The sequence below is a fragment of the Protomyctophum parallelum genome, assembly GCF_964188405.1.
Source record: "Protomyctophum parallelum genome assembly, chromosome: 21".
In the NCBI taxonomy this organism is placed as follows: domain Eukaryota; kingdom Metazoa; phylum Chordata; class Actinopteri; order Myctophiformes; family Myctophidae; genus Protomyctophum; species Protomyctophum parallelum.
Genome location: NC_139713.1, coordinates 20,025,228 through 20,046,293, shown reverse-complemented (window position 1 = coordinate 20,046,293; position 21,066 = coordinate 20,025,228). Strand labels below are relative to the sequence as shown.

The window sequence follows — 21,066 nt, the reverse complement described above, 5'->3', positions numbered from 1 at the left end:
CTGTGAAGGCAAACAAAAAACTGGCTCTCCTTCCTCGTCTATAATGATTCTAGTCATGCCATGCCCTGCCTCGCGCTCACAGCCTACCTTGGGAGTCTAGAATGTTTTGGCCAAAATGTTCCCCATGAGCGTCACATTATCCTTTTCTCCCTCATCACCCTTCCCTCAGTCTCTGCTCTCATCTTTCAGAGACAGGGGTACAGGCAGAGGGGGAGCGGATGATGGAGTGAGGCAGCATGAGTCATGTTTTCCAAGTCCACCCGACCAGATTAAAGGGAGAGGAGAGGGATATGTGGGATGATGGGAGGGATCAAGTGAGGTGAGGAAAGCGCAAGATAGGAGAGGAAATTGATGGGGCAACAAGATATGGAGATGGGAGAGGAGAGGATTTGTGATTAATAAGATCATATCTATAACCATCTTGTTCGTTTTCCTGAAATCTACTTAAAACAGACAACTAGACGTTTGGGTTTGATATATATATCATCTCATCATCACAGCACAGCCGCACGCACACAAACACGCACACACCGTACTGTATGGACGGATGCATACGCAGGTAGATACTGCACGAGCCACAGCCACACACTATATGCTCTCGGCGACCAACGTGCCTCACCTGGTGCCCTGAAGGTCCAGGCCTCGTCGTCGTCAAAGTGGGTGTCCCCGGCGGTGAAGCGCTCCCCGGGGAAGAAGGCGTGTGCCACGGTGCCCCCCGGGCCGTCGAAGGGGTACCCGTCGTTGTGGTCCGCCTTGGTGAAGTCTATCTGGATGTCGGCGTCGTTGCCCGCCACCTCGTGGAAGTTGAGCGGCGCGATGTCGCTCCAGACCTTCAGAGCGTAGTACATGAGAGCACGCACCGTGTCTCTCCCCAGCAGAGGTGACTCCTTGGGGAAGGTCCTCACCCTGTGGGATGAGAGGGAGAGTATAGATAGTATATGAGAGGTGACTCCTTAGGGAAGGTCCTCACCCTGTGGGATGAGAGGGAGAGTATAGATAGTATATGAGAGGTGACTCCTTGGGGAAGGTCCTCACCCTGTGGGATGAGAGGGAGAGTATAGGCCCGTCACACGAAAGGATCAAAAGTGGCAGCTCGCGTTTCTAGTTTGTCGAAATGCTACTTTAGCTATTTTTATTCTTTCGCCTTTATTAAAAAATTTTATGGAGGGACAGACAGTAGGCTGACAGGAAATGGGGAGAGAGATGGGGAGAAGACATGCAGTAAAGGCTGTCGGGATCGGAAGTCGAACCCGCGGCACACTGCCAGACTGGATTACCAGCCAAGGACCATTGAGCCATGGCCCAGGCGCTATTCTTTTTATTTTAATCCTGAAAATAAACCGTTTTGGACATATGAGGTTTCCAACCGAAAGAGACAAATGATTACATAATTGTCTGATCGTTATTGTTTGAGCTAATAGCAGTTTTCACCTTTGTAAAGACATCTGGATGAAATCAATCATTATTTCCAGGTTACTGTCTGCGCACGTTCAACCTGGCATCAATAGGCTTTGCATATTTAAGTCATTTCTCTATATTTCTGTCTGCCCTCTGAGGAAGCATGCAGAGGAGATGACATGAGAAAGATTATAGGGGAGTGCAAGATAATAAGAGTCTCTAATTCATTCCATTACCTCATGATTCCATCCGGGTAAAAGATGAGAATTTTGCTAATTTCTGCTAAGCATCTATTTGTCTGTACAGGCGAAATGGGAGTGGATAAATTACCCTGACCAGATGACCAGATGCATTTGGAAATTGTGGGAGCCAAAGTCTGTCTTAGTCTAGACTAACGACCCTTATTACACACAGAATTTTTCATGTTATCAATTATTCACCCTAAAAATGTTTGCAGTGGTGGAAAGTAACAAATTACAATTACCAAAGTACTGTACTTGCTTTACTTAAGTATGTCAATCGGTTAATACTTCATAAGTACTTCTATTCCAATATCTCAGAGGCAAATATTGTATTATCCAAATCTAGCCAAATAAAAAAATAATATAATAATGTAATATCCAAATCTGAGGCCATGGTTCTCAGCAGGAAACTGATGGATTGTGCAGATTGTGCAGGAAAGTTTGGAATTACCCCAGGTGAAGGAGTTTAAGTATCTCGGGGTCTTGTTCATGAGTGAGAGGAGGACGGAGAAGGAAATCAGCCGGAGAATTGGAGCAGCAGCAGTCGCTGTACCACACTATTGTGACAAAAAGAGAACTGAACCAGAAGGCATAGCTCTGTCTACGAAGCAATCTTCGTTCCTACTCTCACCTATGGTCATGAAGTGTGGGTCATGACCGAAGGAATAAGGTCGCGAATAGAAGGGGACGAAATTACTTTTTGTCGAAGCCAGGGGGGCTGGCATCTCCCTTAGAGATAGGGTGAGTTGTTCAGTCGTGTGAGAGAGACTCGGAGTACAGTCGCTGCTTCTTTGCTTGGAAAGGAGTCAGCTTAGGTGGTTCGGGGATCTGGCATCTCCCTATAGGGAGGCACGTCCCACTGGGAGGAGACCCACGGGGGAGGCGCAGTTGTAGCAATCACATCGACTCTCTGGCCTTGGAACATCTCGGGATCCCCCAGGAGGAAGGTACTAATGTTGCTCTGGAGAGGGAAGTCTGGAGCACTCTGGTGGAGCTGTTGCCACCGCGATGGATGACATTTTTTACTTTTTGCTTTCACTTCAATAATTTGACAGCTTCAGTTACTACTAACTTTGTAGAGTTACTTTAGTAGAGATAATAATAATAGTAATAGTAATAGTAATAATAATACCATGCATTAACCACTTACTTCAATACAACAAGCTCAATGTGTCGCATCGATACAAGTTTGGTATTTCGTTATTATTACTCAGGCTATTACTTGTGGTGCTTCTATACATAATCTGAGTACTTCATCTACGACTGGTTGTTTGTGTCATTAGTACATCCGCACACAAACCATGATTATAATATGTAGCAAGATAAGTATAAAGGCATCAACATGTATGAATGAATGAATGAATGAATGAATGAATGAGGCATCAGCGATATGTTTTCTGTTTCGTTTATTCGTCACCAGCCCTGGTTTGCATATTTGCTGTGATGTCATCGTGTTGTCTATCTCATGCTGGGTGCGCCTGCTGCTCGCTCACCCTGATAGACATGTGGACAATACCTGGCTTCTATATGTATTGTGCATTGCTCTGAACTGAACTCTGGCAGGAGATCACAAAAACAAGCTTTCAGCTGCAGATTCAGTGCTTCTCCCCACAGACCTCTCGCTTTCTTTCATCCTCTCTCTGCCTCCCTCTTAGCACCTTTCTATCTATCACCGTTCCTCTCTGACTACACAGCAGCAGGAACATTTCAATAAACTAGGTATCAATCAGACCTTCACTTGTATGTATCCTCATTTTCACTACATCACCAACACGAGCCCAGTTCGAACGCACACGCTCACACATGTGCTCTCCTGGTTCGTCCTTGAAACGGACTACCTCGAAATACATAAAGTAGCTAAGTTACTGTGGGAGTTTTGTGAGTATTAATAATATACTCAGATCTATTGGTGTATTTTTTCTGTTGTTAAACTTGGTCCCCTATTAACTTCTCCAACTCATCAAATATCTTCAGTTCTTCATTCCCTGTGGGGGTATGTGAAGATAAAAAAAGCATTCATGAATTCTAGGCAGCACAGAGTGAGTAGTTCATATAAAGAATAATTCTATCTGGAGACTTATTTGATGTAATGTATTTTATCATTGAAAGTTCTAACTTTCTCATTTACTTGCTGGTTCAATGGATTGTCTGTCAAGGACACTGAATAGCCTAAATGGCGTTCCGAAAGTGTGCTTCAAAATAATTGGAGCCCAACAAAGAGACGTGTGCTTCCTTTGGGAGAAACAGGTGGCCCAGAAAGGAATTATTCGCCAACCTGACCATGTTCTGTCCCGTGGATTCACTGTAACGTCCTCAGCCCAGGGTTATAATTTTCCGCTTCCTTAGGAGAACAAAGTGGCTACAGTAAATCCTTCATTCCTTCTGCTATCAGGCGGACAGTTGTCAATTTACATTTGGTTATATTTGGTTATTTATAACGATGACAGATTGTTTTATTCATGTATTTAGAGCTGTTTTTTTTGTGCTGACCAACGTATGTTGATCTAGTGTCTCTGACATAAGACCTTGTTGCCTGTGAGGATTTTGAGACACACACACACACACACACACACACACACACACACACACACACACACACACACACACACACACACACACACACACACACACACACACACACACACACACACACACACACACACAATAACCCCCTCTACCAAGGCTATTTGTCCACTCGATCAAGCCAGCAACCCGCACCGGGGCAGCACATGTGAAAAACAGGTATACTCAATCGATGGGAATTTAATCAGTTTCATCTGCTGAAGCTGGCTGGGTGGGAAACCATGCAGGCAACTGAGCAGAGACCCCGGCCTCCTCTCACATTGCACAAACCAGCCAATATCAAGACATAGTATTGGTCCAAATGGACCGAAAGGGAGATGATGATAAGTGTTTTTCCCCTTTATTCTCACACTAAAATCAATTATTATCAAGAAGGGGGCATAACATGTTTGTTGTAGCAAATGAGAGGAAAATGCTGATAAGAGCTCATTTGCCAAAGCGCTTTCCTAATTGCCTGTATCTGTGCATTGAAAAATCATCATTTTTGATCATTTTTGAAAGTGTTGAGTCTGTTGACACATTTGCCTGTCAAATATTAGAGGGTACTATTCACCAATACCCTGGTTGCAATGTAACTGTCCCTTGTGCTATTTTTGGATAATCAACTATGAAGAACTCTGGTTTTTCCATACTGTATAATAGTCATGCTTCCCTGGTCATTTGGGTACAACCTACTGTATGAAAGATGTAGTTTTGCATGATGCCTCTAGACTGAGACCAGAGGGATCAACATTGACATCAAGCATCCTTCAACTCTCCCCTCACTTAAACGGTATATTCAGTGATTTCACTTAATTCAAATATCACATTTAATTTTTTGATAATCCTCTCTACTATAGATTGTGCTGACCATATAAGGAGTTCCTCCCTGGCTAGAGGGCCCAGCCTTCATCCAATCAGGATCGATAGGGGGCGGACCTTGGTGCACGTGCTGTTGGTGTGTTTCGTGTGTGTGTGTGTGTGTGTGTGTGTCCCACTGTAGAGCATGTGCATGTGCACATCTTGTTACTGGGGAGGATCGGGGGGGTTTTCCAAATCACCCAAATCACTGAATGCTCCTTTAAAGCAGAAATTGTCCGCTCCATCATATACAACATATATTCATGCACCTTCAAAAAGGAGCTCAAGTAGCTGCCTTATAACATGCAGATCGATAATGCTCTTACAGGAGAAGGCACTCAAAAAGCCTTAGATCGATAAACTACATTTGGAGAAGAAGGTCAAGGGTAATCTGATAGAACACTCTGCTCCTTCACTTGGAGACAATAGTATCACGTATATCATAATGTGAAAACATCATTCCATTGGTTCTCCCTTTGTGGTATTTTCAACTTGCCGTTTTACAAACAAAGCTTGAATGCTAATATATTATACTGCAAAATATAATGACAGACCCATGCAGCCACAGAGAGATTTCATCCCATTATCCTAACATTCACATCAAGAACGATAATGCCATTTTAAAAACTCATTCTAACTCAAAGTGGTTGTCAGAGTTCACTCAGACCACAACTATAACAAAGTGATAGTGGCAAAAGATATCATTTGGATCACGTTCAACACTGTCAATCCAATCAAAATCCATCAGAAGAACATCTGGGATGCAATTGCCCGCACCCCCGTTATCGGCGATAGTTTTGTCATTAGGCTAAAGGCCTCATCGTACTCCATAAACTACAACATGACGTCACGCCATGGTGATAAGAGACTCACGGCTCACCCGAACACGTCTCTGTTTTTACTAACCACCGTTTCTGTGGTCACCTTATCACCTAAAACTGGAGTATGAATGAGCCTTAAATCTATCAGTGATAGCTTTGTCATTAAGAGAGATTAGGAGATTACAGCCAGCTGGTAGGCTGGCATTACATCAGGTGGCCTATCTCGCCTCCTTACAATTAATAACCAGTCAGATTATCCATATGGTATTGCATGTGTCTTTCAGCACCAGTGTGGACTCTCACATACTGATTGTTGTATTGTGCTTGGCGTGAATTCCGGCCTTTTAAAGTCTATATTTTGCGTCCTTTTCTTCCAGATCTGACCACATCCCCTCATCAGCTCACCTGTGCACAGATCATATTTGCCAATCAGACCCGGCCGTCTCCTTCCATTCCCTCACCGACTCCCCCTGTATAAACGCAGCCGCAGTGCTTCTCTCTTGTCTTGTGTGTTCTACTAATCTCTGTGTTTTCCGATTGTCCTGACCCGCCCGTTTGGTACAGCACGCCCCGACTGCAACGCCAGGCCTTGGATTACCTGCCTAGCCTGCTCCAGTGCTCCTTGTTTGTCCCCAGGGACTGATTATCTGGCTCGTTTGACTGTCTGTGGGTTTTGTCCCCAGGGACTGATTATCTGGCTCGTTTGACTGTCTGTGGGTTCTGAATTCACAAGTAAACACTGAACCTGTGTGTTGTAGAGAGAGAGAGATAGAGAGAGAGAGAGAGAGAGAGAGAGAGAGAGAGAGAGAGAGAGAGAGGGACTGCAGGATAATGTGTGTTTTGTCAGCATAGTACTATGTAGGCATTTATCCAAATATTGTGTGTGTGTGTGTGGGGGGGGGGGGGGGGGGGGGGGGGGAGAGGAGAGAGAGAGACCACAAAGTAGGAGCACAAATTATGCCACGTTTCTCTGCAGCTAACGGAATGGGAAATGGCACCAAAGTTGATGGGAGGTGACGCGGTAACAGGAAGCGAAGGTGGAAATGAGAGAAAGTGACAGAGAGGGTAAGAGATGATTCTCAGGTTTGATGGAGAAGAGGACGGTGACGACGAGGAAGAAATATGTACGGTTGAAAAGTTGGTGGGGAAATGGAGACGGGGTCATGAGAGACGGAAATGAAGATGGAGAGAGAACAGGAGAGATACAGTGAGAGAGGGAGATACTGTAGATAGATAGAGGGACAGAGGAGAGAGAGTGAGATGAAGAGAGGGAGACAGAGAGAGAGAGAGAGAGAGAGAGAGAGAGAGAGATTTGGGATTTCCACACTTACATGCACCACAACAAACGTGTCCTCACGTTGGCCTACCCACTGCATTTTAGAATTTATCATCAAGGTTCCATTCTTGAACAAAGTAACTTAATAATAATGAATCATCTTAAATGTGTGCTGTTTTAGCTCCCTATCTATATCTACTAAATGCCCCCTTCGGCAGTGTGATACGTTTCTCTATCCATTCCTCATTTAATTGAAACCCATACTGCCTGTAGCTCAAGGACAGGATTAGTCTCTATCTTTCATTCACCTGTACACATCAAAGGTATATATCCTCCCCCACATCCATGACACCATAAGGTTTCTATGAATCTGTGCTGCACTGCTGACTTCTCTGAGTTGAGAATGAAGACTCTCGACAAGGTGTGGGACAATACAGACAAGTCCTTTCCACGGCACAAAGAAAAGAAAAATACAGAATGTAGCATAATAGTATGTGGTTTGGGACCACAAACATTTTGCCAATCTTCTCTGCCAAAACGGCTGCATGTACCTTGCAAATGGGGCACCATTTAAAAGGTAAAACAGATGTTCTTGGACTTCATTAAGCGGGGTGACATTGAAGAGGCTTTGGATGCATAGTGGTTAATTTGAGTTGTCAGCTGTTGGGTAAGGAATTGTGATGGGGACATTTATCATTTGTTTAATTGTATGTAATGTGTTTTGTTTCTTGTATTCATGGACATAATCCTGTTTTAGTTTTAGTGTTTGTGCTACCATTCGAGTGTAAAAGTATATGTGAAAAATTGTTTTAAGAATACTATGTCGTAAAGAAAAATCAATAAACATATGTTTAAAAAAGGGATGTGCACACACAGCAAATATTGTGTCAATAGGAATAAAATATATAAGTTTGTCATAAGTCAAAATCCAAATCTAATCCAGAGAGGGATTCAATGTTTTGAACTCTTGGGCCCAGGTGTTATAGGGAAACACTAACTAGAAATAATATAGTACAGTACGAATGCAAAAAAAACAAACAAAAAAACACTACTTTCCAGTCAGTTAATCCGTGAAACCAAGTGAACATTTGTGCCAAATGTAATGAAATTCCCTAATGGCGTCCCTGAGATCAGTGTTGTTTTTGGCAGCAAATTTCTATTTTAGTTTTAGTCATTAGTCTCTTGAAACGTTTATTTACTTTTAGTCACATTTTATTCACCTGGAATGTTTAGTCTAGTTTTAGTTGACTGAATATCATAAGATTTTAGCTTACTAAATCTACAGTTGATTTAGTCGACTAAAATGTGTTTTGGCGGGCCTTGATGCCGTCGTAACTGATTTTACACTTGCTGAAAATAGCCACCTGACAGATGAAATACAAGGATAGTGATGATGTGTACACACAAGAAAGGAGAACAAGTGAGCCGGACGATTCTACTGACAGAACTGTAATTAAGAGCTGTGTAACGGACACGAGCAAGCGAGCGAGCGATCGAGCGAGAGAGAGAGAATAGAATTCATATAATGACAGGAAGGTATGCAGGGACGTGTACACACAGACATCAAAGTGGGCTTCAGCGCCTGCCCTTTTACCCGTCTGTAAAACAACTGCCCTCTCCAGACCATGAATGCAGCATTTACTACAGTGAAAGAAATGCAAATACCGGAAGGCAGCATTCAGGATAATTGCTATTTTCCCCGAAATCTCCTGAACTTGAACGCAGCATTTTACATTGAACTAATTTGTTTAGAAATCCATGTCATACACCACATCTACAGTAGATAAAGAGTGCTGGGTTGCGCCCCAAAAATAGCTGATCTACAAGTTGCTATTTTCGCTATTTTTGTCCAAAAGTGAAGGTATGGAAACATGTAAGGGTTTCCCTCCTGGGACAGAGGTCATTAAGTGTACTTTTACATTATTACCATGGGAACCAGACGTGGTCATCTGCAGGATTACAACAATCAAAAAGTAACAATAGCCTCCACCCGGGAACAGACCTGTGACCTATTCTGGATGTGATTTAAGGTCATTTTGGTCCATTAGTCAGCCAGACAGATGGATGGATAAAGGCTGCTTCACTCCCATTTAACCTAGCAGCACTGTGGGAGACTGTGCTTGTGCGTTGTCGACTATTTTGTCGACTATGACAAAAAATGTTTGTTGACTACCTTTTTTAAGTGTGAAATAGACACTAAGCTATGATGAATGACCAAAACTATGACTACCGGTATACATAGACAATTTGGTCAACAAACAAAAACTAGACAAAAGGAGGGATTGGTGGATAACTACGGTCGCCTTCACACCAGAAAGCTTTACTGCGATTAAAACGAATCCTGCTGCACATTGTCGGAAAGTGCGCTTCAGTTGGCAGGTGTGAAGCCTCATTCGAAATGCGCATCAAAGAACCGCATTCTACTCCGCCAAAAAACGGGGGTTTCGCTTCACTTCCAATCGCATTTGATTTCGATTCGGTGCAGGCCAGGTGGCAATGCAATCCGCAGCAAATAAAGGAAATGAAGCTAAACACAGTTGAAGACGGAGAAGGGATATTCATTTTACGCAGCGCAAAGATGTCCTGTTTAACCGTGGATAGACGTGGGCAAATAAGGAGAGTAGGAGACTGAAGCCCTCATTGAAATGTGACGAGTACATTAATCAATTGCTTAAGGAAACGCATATAAAACACTGTAGTGTACAGAATATTCAGTCTGTCTGTGCGTAAATATGCAGTACTCCATGTTTACGCACAGACGGATAACGTGAGTGATCGTGCTGTCACTGTGTGGGGAGGGAGTGGGAACTTTCTTCATGTCGATTAAACTCAACAAAATTCATTTTGTGTTGTTGTCTGCGTACACACACACGCACGCACACAAGAGTGAGAGAGAGAGACGTCTAGTCCCCGACACACGTTACCCTAATTTTACGTCCTAACTATTACTCGAAGACCGAAGTATTATTTTTCACACCATAGATTTCACTGTGTACTTTATGAATGGAACACATTGATGAAGTTCCCTGCTGCTGCGTGCTGCTGCCCAGTCGCATCGAGTCTACCAAAGTGTTAGGTGAGAATGCGACCTAAGAAAAGTAATTTTGTGCATGGCTGTGTTGGTGTCACGCTCCGAAAATAGCCGAACTACAAGCTCACAACAAGTCTGTGACACATTGTGAGCACACAGGCACGTGTGAGAACACACACACACACACACACACACACACACACACACACACACACACACACACACACACACACACACACACACACACACACACACACACACACACACACACACACACACACACACACACACACACACACACACACACACACACACACCTCTCTCTCTAACAATCATTGTACTTTCTTCGTCCCTATTTGACATTTAATTAGATAGCACTGTCACCACCTCCTCAACCCCCCACCCCCCCACAATCACAACCACAATGACTCTCTGCCTGATGACTCAGGTGGATATAATTAGTATTGGGGAGAGAGAGATTGACAGAATCACAGAGGAGTGGAAAGAGGGAGGTTGAGAGAGAGAGATAGAGAGAGAGAGTGTCAGCTGTTATGGCCTTGTCTGCCATAACAGCCGACTGCAGAAAATGTTAACACTGACTCAAAGTACCATTTAGAAAGATAGAAGTGGGGGGTCATCAACTTTGACATTTTACGGAGACCGAACAACGTCTACCACCATTATGGTAGTGCTCTAAGGAGTGGAGGCTTTGCACCTAATGCTTAATTCATAATAATAACACGCATACATGCACGCACGCACACACGCAGTAGATGAAGTATTAAGTTGGTTGTAATGTTCATGAATATGCTTGTCCCGTCAACATAGACAAATAAAGAAATCACACCCGTGTGAAGTGAGGGGCGCTTATACCAACCTTGAAACATACCGTAGTTACGTCACCAACAATGGTGGTCCCTTATTGGCCAATGGTTTCCACCGACATTCTGACAGACATTCCGACAGCCGATTTGCAGCATTGTCATGGCATTTAATGTTTGTGTTAAGACAGAATCTACACTATAGCGGTTTATAGGAGGCGCTAGCGCATCTAAAAAATAAGTGAATGATGTTTCTACATTAAAGGGTTCCCGTTCTCTCCAAAACTATGTATCTGTTTCTATTTTTCTCCTCTCTCTGAGACATTGAACGACACACTTCTCATAAAAGAACTAATCTTCTCATAGAACAACAAACAGTGGTATTTAGGTAACAATTTAGGTTGAAAATCACCAAGAGGGTCTATTACAGAATGTCTGTCTGTCCAGAGATAATCGTAGTCGTGAAAATCCCTAAACGGATGAGTGCCAAACTGTGTATGCACACTGCCAGAGTACAGGCTACAGAAGTACCGCCACAATTTATTTTTTTATTGTTTATCTTTTATATATTTTGAAATGTTTTGGAACTCAAATGATATAATCGGTCAATGGGGCTGTGATCATGCCGTGCCCAAAGTCACAGACACATGAAGACACATGAAGTCTGAAATACACAGTGGAGGCCCAAACCTTTCTATGTGGAACCAGGTCCACAGAATGTCCTAGCTTTAGTAGTAGTTGTTCATTTAAAGAAAACATGAAAAGTCAATAGACTTGGCTGCCACGAGTGGCAACTTGGCCCGTTGATTTTTGGGGGCTTGCTGATTTTTGGGTGGAGCATGAATAAGACAAACATTAAAAGTCCATAGACTTGGCTGCCGCATGACGCCATGTCTGAAAGCCAGACGTTGGAAGGGCTAGTGCACCTAAAAAAAAAAGAAGAAAAAAGATCACTCTTCAATGTTTGTGTTTACAAGAAAGGAAAGCTTGGCATAGGAGGGGCTAGCAGCCCTCAAAAATACTTGAATTAACACTGAGGATTCTATTGTAAAACCTCCTTTGCTCTCTCTCCAGAGTCCAGATATCTTCCTCTCTTCTTTCTCACATTCTCTGTGAGCCTTTAGTGATTCCATCTCAGCCTCTTTTTTTCCCCTCGCCGAGAATGACACCTCCTGTCCATTTTCTTTTGTGCGATAACAACAATCAGTGACTCCAGGCTGGTGGTCTCCACTGCAGCCGGTCTGGGACCAGAGAGGGAGAAGACCTTTGTGAGACTCGACGAGCAAAGACATCCACTCTCCACTGGCTCAGCCATTGTTTATCTATAATGAGAGCACCCAATCTGTGTGTGGAAGTGTGGAAGTCATTTACTGCAGCTGCATGGGAAAATGCAGCGGTGGGCGAAGTACTCAAACCTACAGTACTTGAGTCAAAGTATAGATACTGTTGGTCAAATATTGCTCGACTACAAGTGAAAGTTGCTCTGTCAAATGTGTACATGAGTTAAAGTACTTGAGTAGGCAACTTACTTTAAAAACAAATTAGGTTACAATTAATTTACTTTTTAATGTCAATGCATTGCTGTATTGAATTTTCCTAAATATATAAAAATAATAATAAAAATACAGTGGAGGGAAAAGTCTCCACCAAATATCCACTTAGTCTCCCAAAGTACTTACTACTACTCAAGTAAACACTCATTTAGGGTACTTGAGTAAATGTACTGTTACTGTCCACCACTAGATACATAGAACTCTCATCCTCTTCTTCCTCTCATACGTACTGTACCCTTCCTCCCTCCTCTATTACTACACAGCCACTTCCTCTCATACGTACTGTACCCTTCCTCCATCCTCTTCTTCCTCTCATACGTACTGTACCCTTCCTCCATCCTCTATTACTACACAGTACAATCCTAAACATGGACCCTTACCATAATGCACCATTTTAAATCCACACTTTTTTTTTTCTTTGCAATTACTCTCCTCACATTTTTAGAACCCATACATCTGGTAATAAGCTGATTAGCCTCTGGCACGTCTGCCAGTCTGCTGGATGATAATGGGCTAACATGATTAGCCTGATGCTAACTAGTCGTGCAGTGTGTCTAAGATGTGTGTGTGTGCCGTATTGGCGTGCGTGCATGCCGCATTGGCATGCGTGCGTGTGTGCCTGTGTTGCGTGCCGCATTGGTGTGCGTGCGTTGTGTTGTGTTGCTGGTCCGGACATTGCAGACGAACTTGGAAGTTTCTGACTCTCTCTCTCCAGCAGACCCGGTGATGGAGTGTTGCCTCCCTCCCTCCTCTCTTCCTGTATCACGATCTACTCGTTGGTCGTTGGTATTGTTTGACATTGACGTCGATGTTCTCCTGCATGGCACCGCTATTTCAGGTTGTTGCCATCTCTTCTGTTAGCCGTGTCCTCATTGTTGGCAGTCCTATCACTCCCGCGGTCCGATCTGGTGTGTAGTGCCGGCCACATGCTACACGAGTCACTGCCACACATCTCAGTATCTCAGTCTTCTGGCTGTAATATTACAGTTGAGTTGCTGTGACCACTGTGCAGAGAACATAACAGGCTTTTCGTACCTGCCAACGACTTATGTGAGAAATAAGGAGATTTTGTGGTGGAGGGGCAAAGCCGCTTTGTTTCCCCTCTGCTTTGTCTCCGGAGGCAAAGGCGATGTCTCGCGTACCTGTTAATCCACGGCTTCTGGTTTGATAACACCCAGTCCTTTATACACTTCTGGATGAATCCCATGACCGCGTATATGCACACTCATCGACGCCATCATCATCCGATGACTCACGGTATATCTCCCAGTCCACATGATCAAAACACTACTGACCTATTATAGAACGTCCATTCACACTCGCAAATTACGTCTCGAGGGTACCCACGACGCTACGTTACGATTCTCGGGGGTACACGCAACAACACATGTTGACTAGAGGGGACGTTACGATTCTCAAACGGCGCAGAGTCGTCTGAAGCCGACTTCGCAACGTTGGGCGCGGCGACTCACCTGACGGCTTGCTCGGTGGTGCCTCTCGTGGCTCACATCTGCTTTAGACAGTGCCAACTGTTTTGTTTTTTTGCGGAACATCACAATTCTATGACTTGAGAACTGTACTTTCCACATTCCAGTCAAACATTTGCCGTTTGGTCACGACTCACATTTGTCTCAAGAAGTCAGTATAGTACTATTTGGGTATGCTGTTCGATTGGTCAGACCAGCATGGGATCAGCCTCACAGCATGCTTGCTTCAACTTTTGCCTAAAGGAAGCAGGTTGTAGGAGTAAAACAACTTGAATCGATATATACTTCCTCTCTGTGTGTTGTTCACATTGATATGCAAAAAGTATTGGATAAGCTTGGTTGAAGAAACCATGAAGAACATGGCCTCGGGGTGTGTGTAGGGAGGGGGTGGCGGGCTGGCACAGCGCCTCAGCAGTGCAGCACCCCAGCTCTTCTTCCTCGCCCGAGGTGACACTTTCAACGCATCCACGGTATAAGGCCGCTGCGCGTGGATTCTCTTTAGTTCATCCGAGCAGGGAGTCCCAGTGGGAAGAAAACATTCAGGTTGTGCGTGTGTGCCACACGTGGGCGCATGTTCGTATTTAATGAACACAGCTATGCTTGCCAGCTAAAGCATGTACTGTCTGCGCGCATTCACAATGCGTTTTAAATGTACTGTGTTCAATTGTGTTTTAGTGACTCCTACTGAAGAGGTCTAGGGTCCACTATGCCAAACGACTTTGTTGGTGAAGCGCTACAATCTTCACATCATTAATCCAAACATGCTTTATATAGACACGTCTATCCCAGGGTTAAGCTAAGACGATATTATGTATAGTATGTTACACTGAAGGAAATTCTTGCTCTGATACTTATAATGCGACACTTTGCTCTCAACTATACACTTTGACTCAAAGCCATGCAGGGAAACGGGAATGTGGGAAGAGCTGTTCCATATTTCCATATTAGCAATTGTTTTGTTTTATTCTTCTTTTAAATTCCCTTCTACAACAATATACAATAATGTATATTTGCCTTTTCACAATGACGCAATGATGGAATGAAAAAAGAAGAAAAGAACAATTTCAGAAAAATCTACAGAATTTATGATAATCTATGCATGCATGTTTTCCTGCAGCTGTTCTGCTGCCAGCTTGTGGTTGCAGTTTGTCCTTGTATTGATCATCATTCCTGATGTTCCCTCTGGACCACTGGTAAATATCCATCTCAGTCAATAAAACAGCACGAGACTGTATTAGCTTCACTCATTCTCTTAGTCTCTCTCTCTTTCTCTCTCTGGGGTGGCAGTCCTTTGTGAATCTACAAGACTTAGAGTGCCCAGACGGACAGGCTTTATTTTTAGTTTGGGGTGTATAACTTTATATATCAATTTCACCACTTTTGCAGTAAACTATTTTCACCATTTCATGTATGGGAGGCCTTAGAGATGAGGAAAAACTATGTTGCGTTTGGTTCTACCTCCGGTAGGGGTATCTCCAATTTTTGGGTCCATCGTCACTAGCCTATGGCTTATGTGATAAAGCGGCCGCCAGGGAACCGGTATAGGTTCCCGGTGCGATTCCCGCATGGCTCCGTATCAAAGTGTATACTTTATAGACACTGAGAGCAAAACACTGAACCCCGAAAACTGCTCCTGACGAGCAGTTTGATGCCTGGTGTGTGAGAAAGAGAGAATGTACACATTGAAAAGCGCTTTAGTAACCACATGAAACCTACTGAAGCATCCCTATACTCAAGGGAGTGGGGGGGTCTCTGTCTCTCTCTGTATACAGCGTGCGTGTGGTGGGGGGGTCTCTGCCTCTGTCTCTCTCTGTATACAGCGTGCGTGTGGTGGGGGGGTCTCTGCCTCTCTCTCTCTCTGTTTACAGCGTGCGTGTGGTGGGGGGGTCTCTGCCTCTCTCTCTCTCTGTATACAGCGTGCGTGCGTGCGTGGGACCTGTGGTCTTGAATCTGGCGTATTAACTTTACTGCTTCACTTCTGCTTAGCCCTGTCATTCCCTGTGGTGTATGCTATCCTAATAAAGGCAGAAGTGTTATACAACCATCAAACCATCAAAACAATCTTCCAAATGTTATATGAGAAGTGCTGAGGAAACAATAAAAATAAAAGCAATATGCCCCAAGAGGCCGTGCGACGTGCATGGTTCACAGTGATTTGAGAACAGCTAAAGGCTGTTGTTGGGCACGACCCAGAGTGCCTACAACCCCCTTAGTTGTTCTGAAATCACAGATAAACCATGGGGCCTTGCGTGTCTTTATTAAATGGTTACCAAAATGGCAACATAAAAATCCCCGAAACCATGCTCCAGTTAAAACAGTTGTAGAAATTATTATTATCGTATAAACATTGTTATTTACAAGAAAGTAGTCCCCGCGACCTGCACAAACAAGGAATATCTGCCTTGTTTCAGAGTCATTTCAAATGTAATGTAATGTAAAACCTGGCACAGATACTGTACGCAGGATGCCGAGGGAACCGAAATGAGTGTCACTCTTCCACTGCCAACTGAGGGAAAACAAAAACGTGTAACACCAGAACTATCCATTTCATTTATCTCTGTGTTCCAGGGGAGAGCGCTGATATAAAACAGGTATTAAATCAATGAAATTAAAGAACACACAGGACTAAAAATTCTATCATCAACTCCCCCCACGCCCAAATAAGGAGACCTACATGGACAGAATATCAACATGTTGCTACGGAGTTTTTAGTGACACCATATGGCGATCTCTCTGGGTTTGAAGTCAACACACATTCCACAGGAGTTTATCATAAAGTTACAATAAATACACCATCTGTGTAGTCTGGCAGTGGGCTCCAGGGTGAATAAATTGATGTCCTTCCTTTTGCAGTTTTGTTAAATATAAAGGTGGCTCCTGCGATCTGAGCAGACAGGCTGCACAGACGGCAGTGAAGGGCTGACAGGAGCAAGCTGTTTGACTGGCACCGGTACACAAGTGAGACAGCAACAGAGGAGAGGAGAGGAGAGGAGAGGGGAGGGGAGGGGAGGGGAGGGGAGGGGAGGGGAGGGGAGGGGAGGGGAGGGGAGAGGAGAGGAGAGGGGAGGCTGACGAGAGAGGGATAAATGACAGAAGCCAGGACTGACTAATGCAGCTTGTTAGCCACCACCAAGGTGTTTTATATCAGACACTGTTGAGGAAGTGCACAAGAGTTTCACTTTCCATAATGCTGCTACAAACTATTGTTTGCATGATCTGTGACAATAAACGTGAGAGGCATGTTTGTGTGTGGTATACAAAGAAGATAAATGTCATAAGACATGTTGATGTTACCTAGCATCTGTCTCTCATGCACGCACACACAATTCGCCAAGCATCTATCTCTCATTCTGTGTCACACACACACACACACACACACACACACACACACACACACACACACACACACACACACACACACACACACACACACACACACACACACACACACACACACACACACACACACACACACACACACACACACACACACACACACACACAGTGGTGTCTTTCCACCGACCAGACTACAGCTATAGCTCCCATTCCTCACTCTCCTGGCTGCTGTGAAGTAGCTGGTTCAGGCTCATAACGTGTGTAAATCAGCATGGAGACCGAGCATCTGTTTGGCTCTCTCCTTCCATAATTTAACCCTATCCTGTGACAGATGTTCCATGCTGCCGGGCTAACACGGATCCATTACGGAATGACTGAGTGACGAGGCCTTTGCTCTAGTGCCGACTTTGTCGACTATGACGACGAAATTTTCTTCGACTGCCCTTTTTTTACAGACGGAAACTAAATAAAAATCACACCTGTGTGAACTGAGTGGTGCAACTCCCCTCTCCCCCCCCCCCTCCCTCTCTCTCTCTCTCTCATTAGCAGGCAACAGTGCAGCACTAATACTATCTCTCTCTCTGTTTCTGGCACAACAGCGCCCCTACTGGTACTCATAGTCATTCTGGTGCTCATGGCCACATACATAGGTGGACATACATAGGCGGACATACATTGCTGTTCCTTGGAGTGGTTGCACCACTCAAAAATAAATAAAGAATAAGCTACAGTATGTTAACTAAAAGTAAGACCATATTTTCTTTTGGTCAACAAACAAAAACTAGACTAAAATGTTAGGGAGGGACTAGTGGAGAAGAGATGGAGTAGAACTAAAAGACAACACATCGTATGCTTGGTTGCAGGCTGAACATAGCAGACAAGAAACCTGCTTTACCTCCAAGAGAGATGTCTTTTAGCCCATTTGTTCAGGGGAGTGGGACTTCGCCTCCTGCGGCCTCTCGCCACCTCGGTCTCGGACACATCAGGCAGGGAACACCTGGGGGTACTCATCAGGCCCAGGGTAGGTTGGTCTGGAAAGGAGCAGAACAGAGCAGAACAGCAACGTGTAACTTTCAGCCATGGTCTGCACAATATGAACAAACTGATCAATGTGATCAATAACATTAGAGACATTAAAAAGCTGACATACAATTAAAACTGATTCTGTTCTCACAGTTATCCCCAGAATAGGCATGATGGGGGGGAATACATGCCTTATTTCCGACATACTATTGGTCCGACACCCTACCCAAAACCTAACCACACGGTGCAACGCATGTCGGACCAACGCATTGTCGGGAGCGACGGGTGATTTCCACATGTCGGACCTTTGGTGTGTCGGATATGTGTGTGCATCCCATGCTGGGGTTCAGAATCCTTGGAATTAATGTATCCATTTGTAACTCAGACACAATTACCGGTCCTCTTCAGAGTTAAACCAACAGGAGGATTTTACTGTGCACATCACATACCTCCCAACCCACCCAGACACACGGTGACATACCCAAGATGCCAGTCTCCTGCAGGCCTCCAGTCCAAACCCTCCCAGACACACAGTGACATACCTAAGATGCCAGTCTCCTGCAGGCCTCCAGTCCAAACCCTCCCAGACACACAGTGACATACCTAAGATGCCAGTCTCCTGCAGGCCTCCAAACCTCTGCATGGCTTTGATGGCCTCGGTCAGAGCCTCCTTGGTCTGAAGCTGGCCATTCACTGGGTCAGACGGGGGGAGGTAACCAAACTTGCTCAGCCAATCCTGGAAGAGAAACAATTGACACACGAGAGTGTTAAAACTGTCATTCCACTCATTTCAAGGGTATTCCAAGTATTCTACACAGAAATATCCGGAGTGTTAATTTAACTCCGAGAGTGTATGTACAGTTTGTAGTTGTACACACAACCAAATCTACACTCTCCTGCGGGTTAAAAAAGCACAAATTGATCCTGAGGCATGCATTTCAAAGCACAGAGAATGAATTACACCTGCTTGGCATTTATCCGATTTAGCCTGCTGTTTATCCGACAGTTATGTGCGTGCACGCAGGCACGCAGGCACGTGTGTGTGTGTGTGTGTGCAGTAGGTGTGTCTGTGTGGGTGTGTTTGTATGTGTGCAAGCTTGTTTGTACAAATTAAGACGTTTGGCTGCTGAATATTTATGGAAAGAGCAATATTCACCAGGTTGAATTATTTTTGGCTCGATAATTAGATTTCCCTTTCATAATCACTATTGATTTGACAGTGTCTTTCTTTTAGTCTTTTTTTGCCTACTAATCCAGATCCGCGATGCACAGCACACACACACACCGAACCTCTGTGCAGACTTGTCTTCAGACGTGTGACCACAACTACAGATCATATCGCCTGTGGCAAAAATAAACAGTTTACATTTGGAGAAAGTCAAAAGTTCAAGTTCAAGTTGAATCAATTTCAGATTTCATATACCCAGGGCTGCACATAAGCGGTGCGCCAGTGCGCATGGATCGTCAAAATTCATTATGTGCTGTCAATCAAAAAACCTGACACAAATGATTCGGCTTCTCCGTTTCAGATGTGGAGCGAACTAAAAAGTTAAAGTTGTAAAAGGGCATGCTTTGGATGCTTTGCACTCTTCCCATTCGCCGCTGTGCTTGTGTTTGTTTTCCGGGTGCTGGAGCAACTTTCTCGTGTGCGATGCCGTCTCTCACAGTGCAAAGCATTGCGGACTGGCACTGCTGCTGCACAACATGAAGCTTATCAACATGACAACAGCGTGTCCCGACATACTGTCCCTTATTATCGTAAAGTCGGGTAGTGTACACTGTTTATTTTGCACCGAGGAGCCATGTGTGTCTGACTCTGTGGTGACTGTGTACATCGCCTCGGCTAAAAGCAAAAGGGAAGCCTGACGTATGCTTCGCCGTACAATGTGTCGTATGTTAAACAAATAGCTGATCTGCAAGCTCACAACGTGTCTCCTCCGCAACACGTTGTGAGCTAGTAGATCGGCTATTTAAATAAAATAAAAATAAAAAAGTATCTAAATATTGCTTTGATAGCTGTGGGGTGGGGGTAGGGAACTGTGCATTTGTTTGTTTAACTGAATGTAATGTGTTTTGTTTAACTGTATGTAATGTGTTTTATTTTCGTTTTATTTTTAGTTTTGTCATTATTATTTTTGTACTGTATTTATTGTCAAATCATTTTGTGATAAGATTTTGTTTGTATTTGTGCTGCCATGGGGATGTGGGGGGGAAAAATATATGTAAATTGTTTTGAAAATACTTCTTTGTACTTTAAAGAAAATCAATAAACATATGTTTAAAAAAATATATATATTGCTTTGATGCTCCTTAGGAAGTAATAAGAAGTTTGTATTAGAATGCATAGGGCTGGAATACACATGGACCTATAGCTGCAATTTGCAACTCTAGATTCTTTTTATAATGGGATGAATCTAGAGTTGCAATACTCTCCATTGACTCCCCAGTCCCTTTTGCTATTGCTAAGTTATTCATGCATCCCTCTTTTATCCATCCGGCGAGATGGGTCGCCGCATTTTTAGGAGCACCAAGTAACTCCTCCAGGTGCTCCTCTGAGTACTAGACCAAAAAAGTTGTGTGCAGCCCTGCATATACCGACCCACTGAGGAGACAATGCATGAGAACGGCAACTGTAAAAAATCTGACCAATCTGAA

The 21,066-nt window shown here is 44.0% G+C and overlaps 1 protein-coding gene across 3 annotated transcripts in view; it reads right to left on the bottom strand.

Moving 5' to 3' along the window:
- The window catches only part of LOC310879387 (matrix metalloproteinase-17-like), a 103,896-nt gene that overhangs the window by 36,713 nt on the left and 46,117 nt on the right, over nt 1–21,066 (bottom strand). For all 3 annotated transcript variants that reach the window (XR_014571004.1, XR_014571005.1, XM_083794012.1), the window contains exons 2-4: nt 19,015–19,147; nt 18,284–18,419; nt 620–906 (exon numbers count right to left, since the gene is read on the bottom strand). Coding sequence is in view for 1 of the 3 variants with exons in the window: in XM_083794012.1 (XP_083650138.1) it covers nt 620–906; nt 18,284–18,419; nt 19,015–19,147 (556 nt within the window). In the remaining 2 variants the exon portion in view is untranslated. The remainder of the gene's footprint in view (nt 1–619; nt 907–18,283; nt 18,420–19,014; nt 19,148–21,066) is intronic.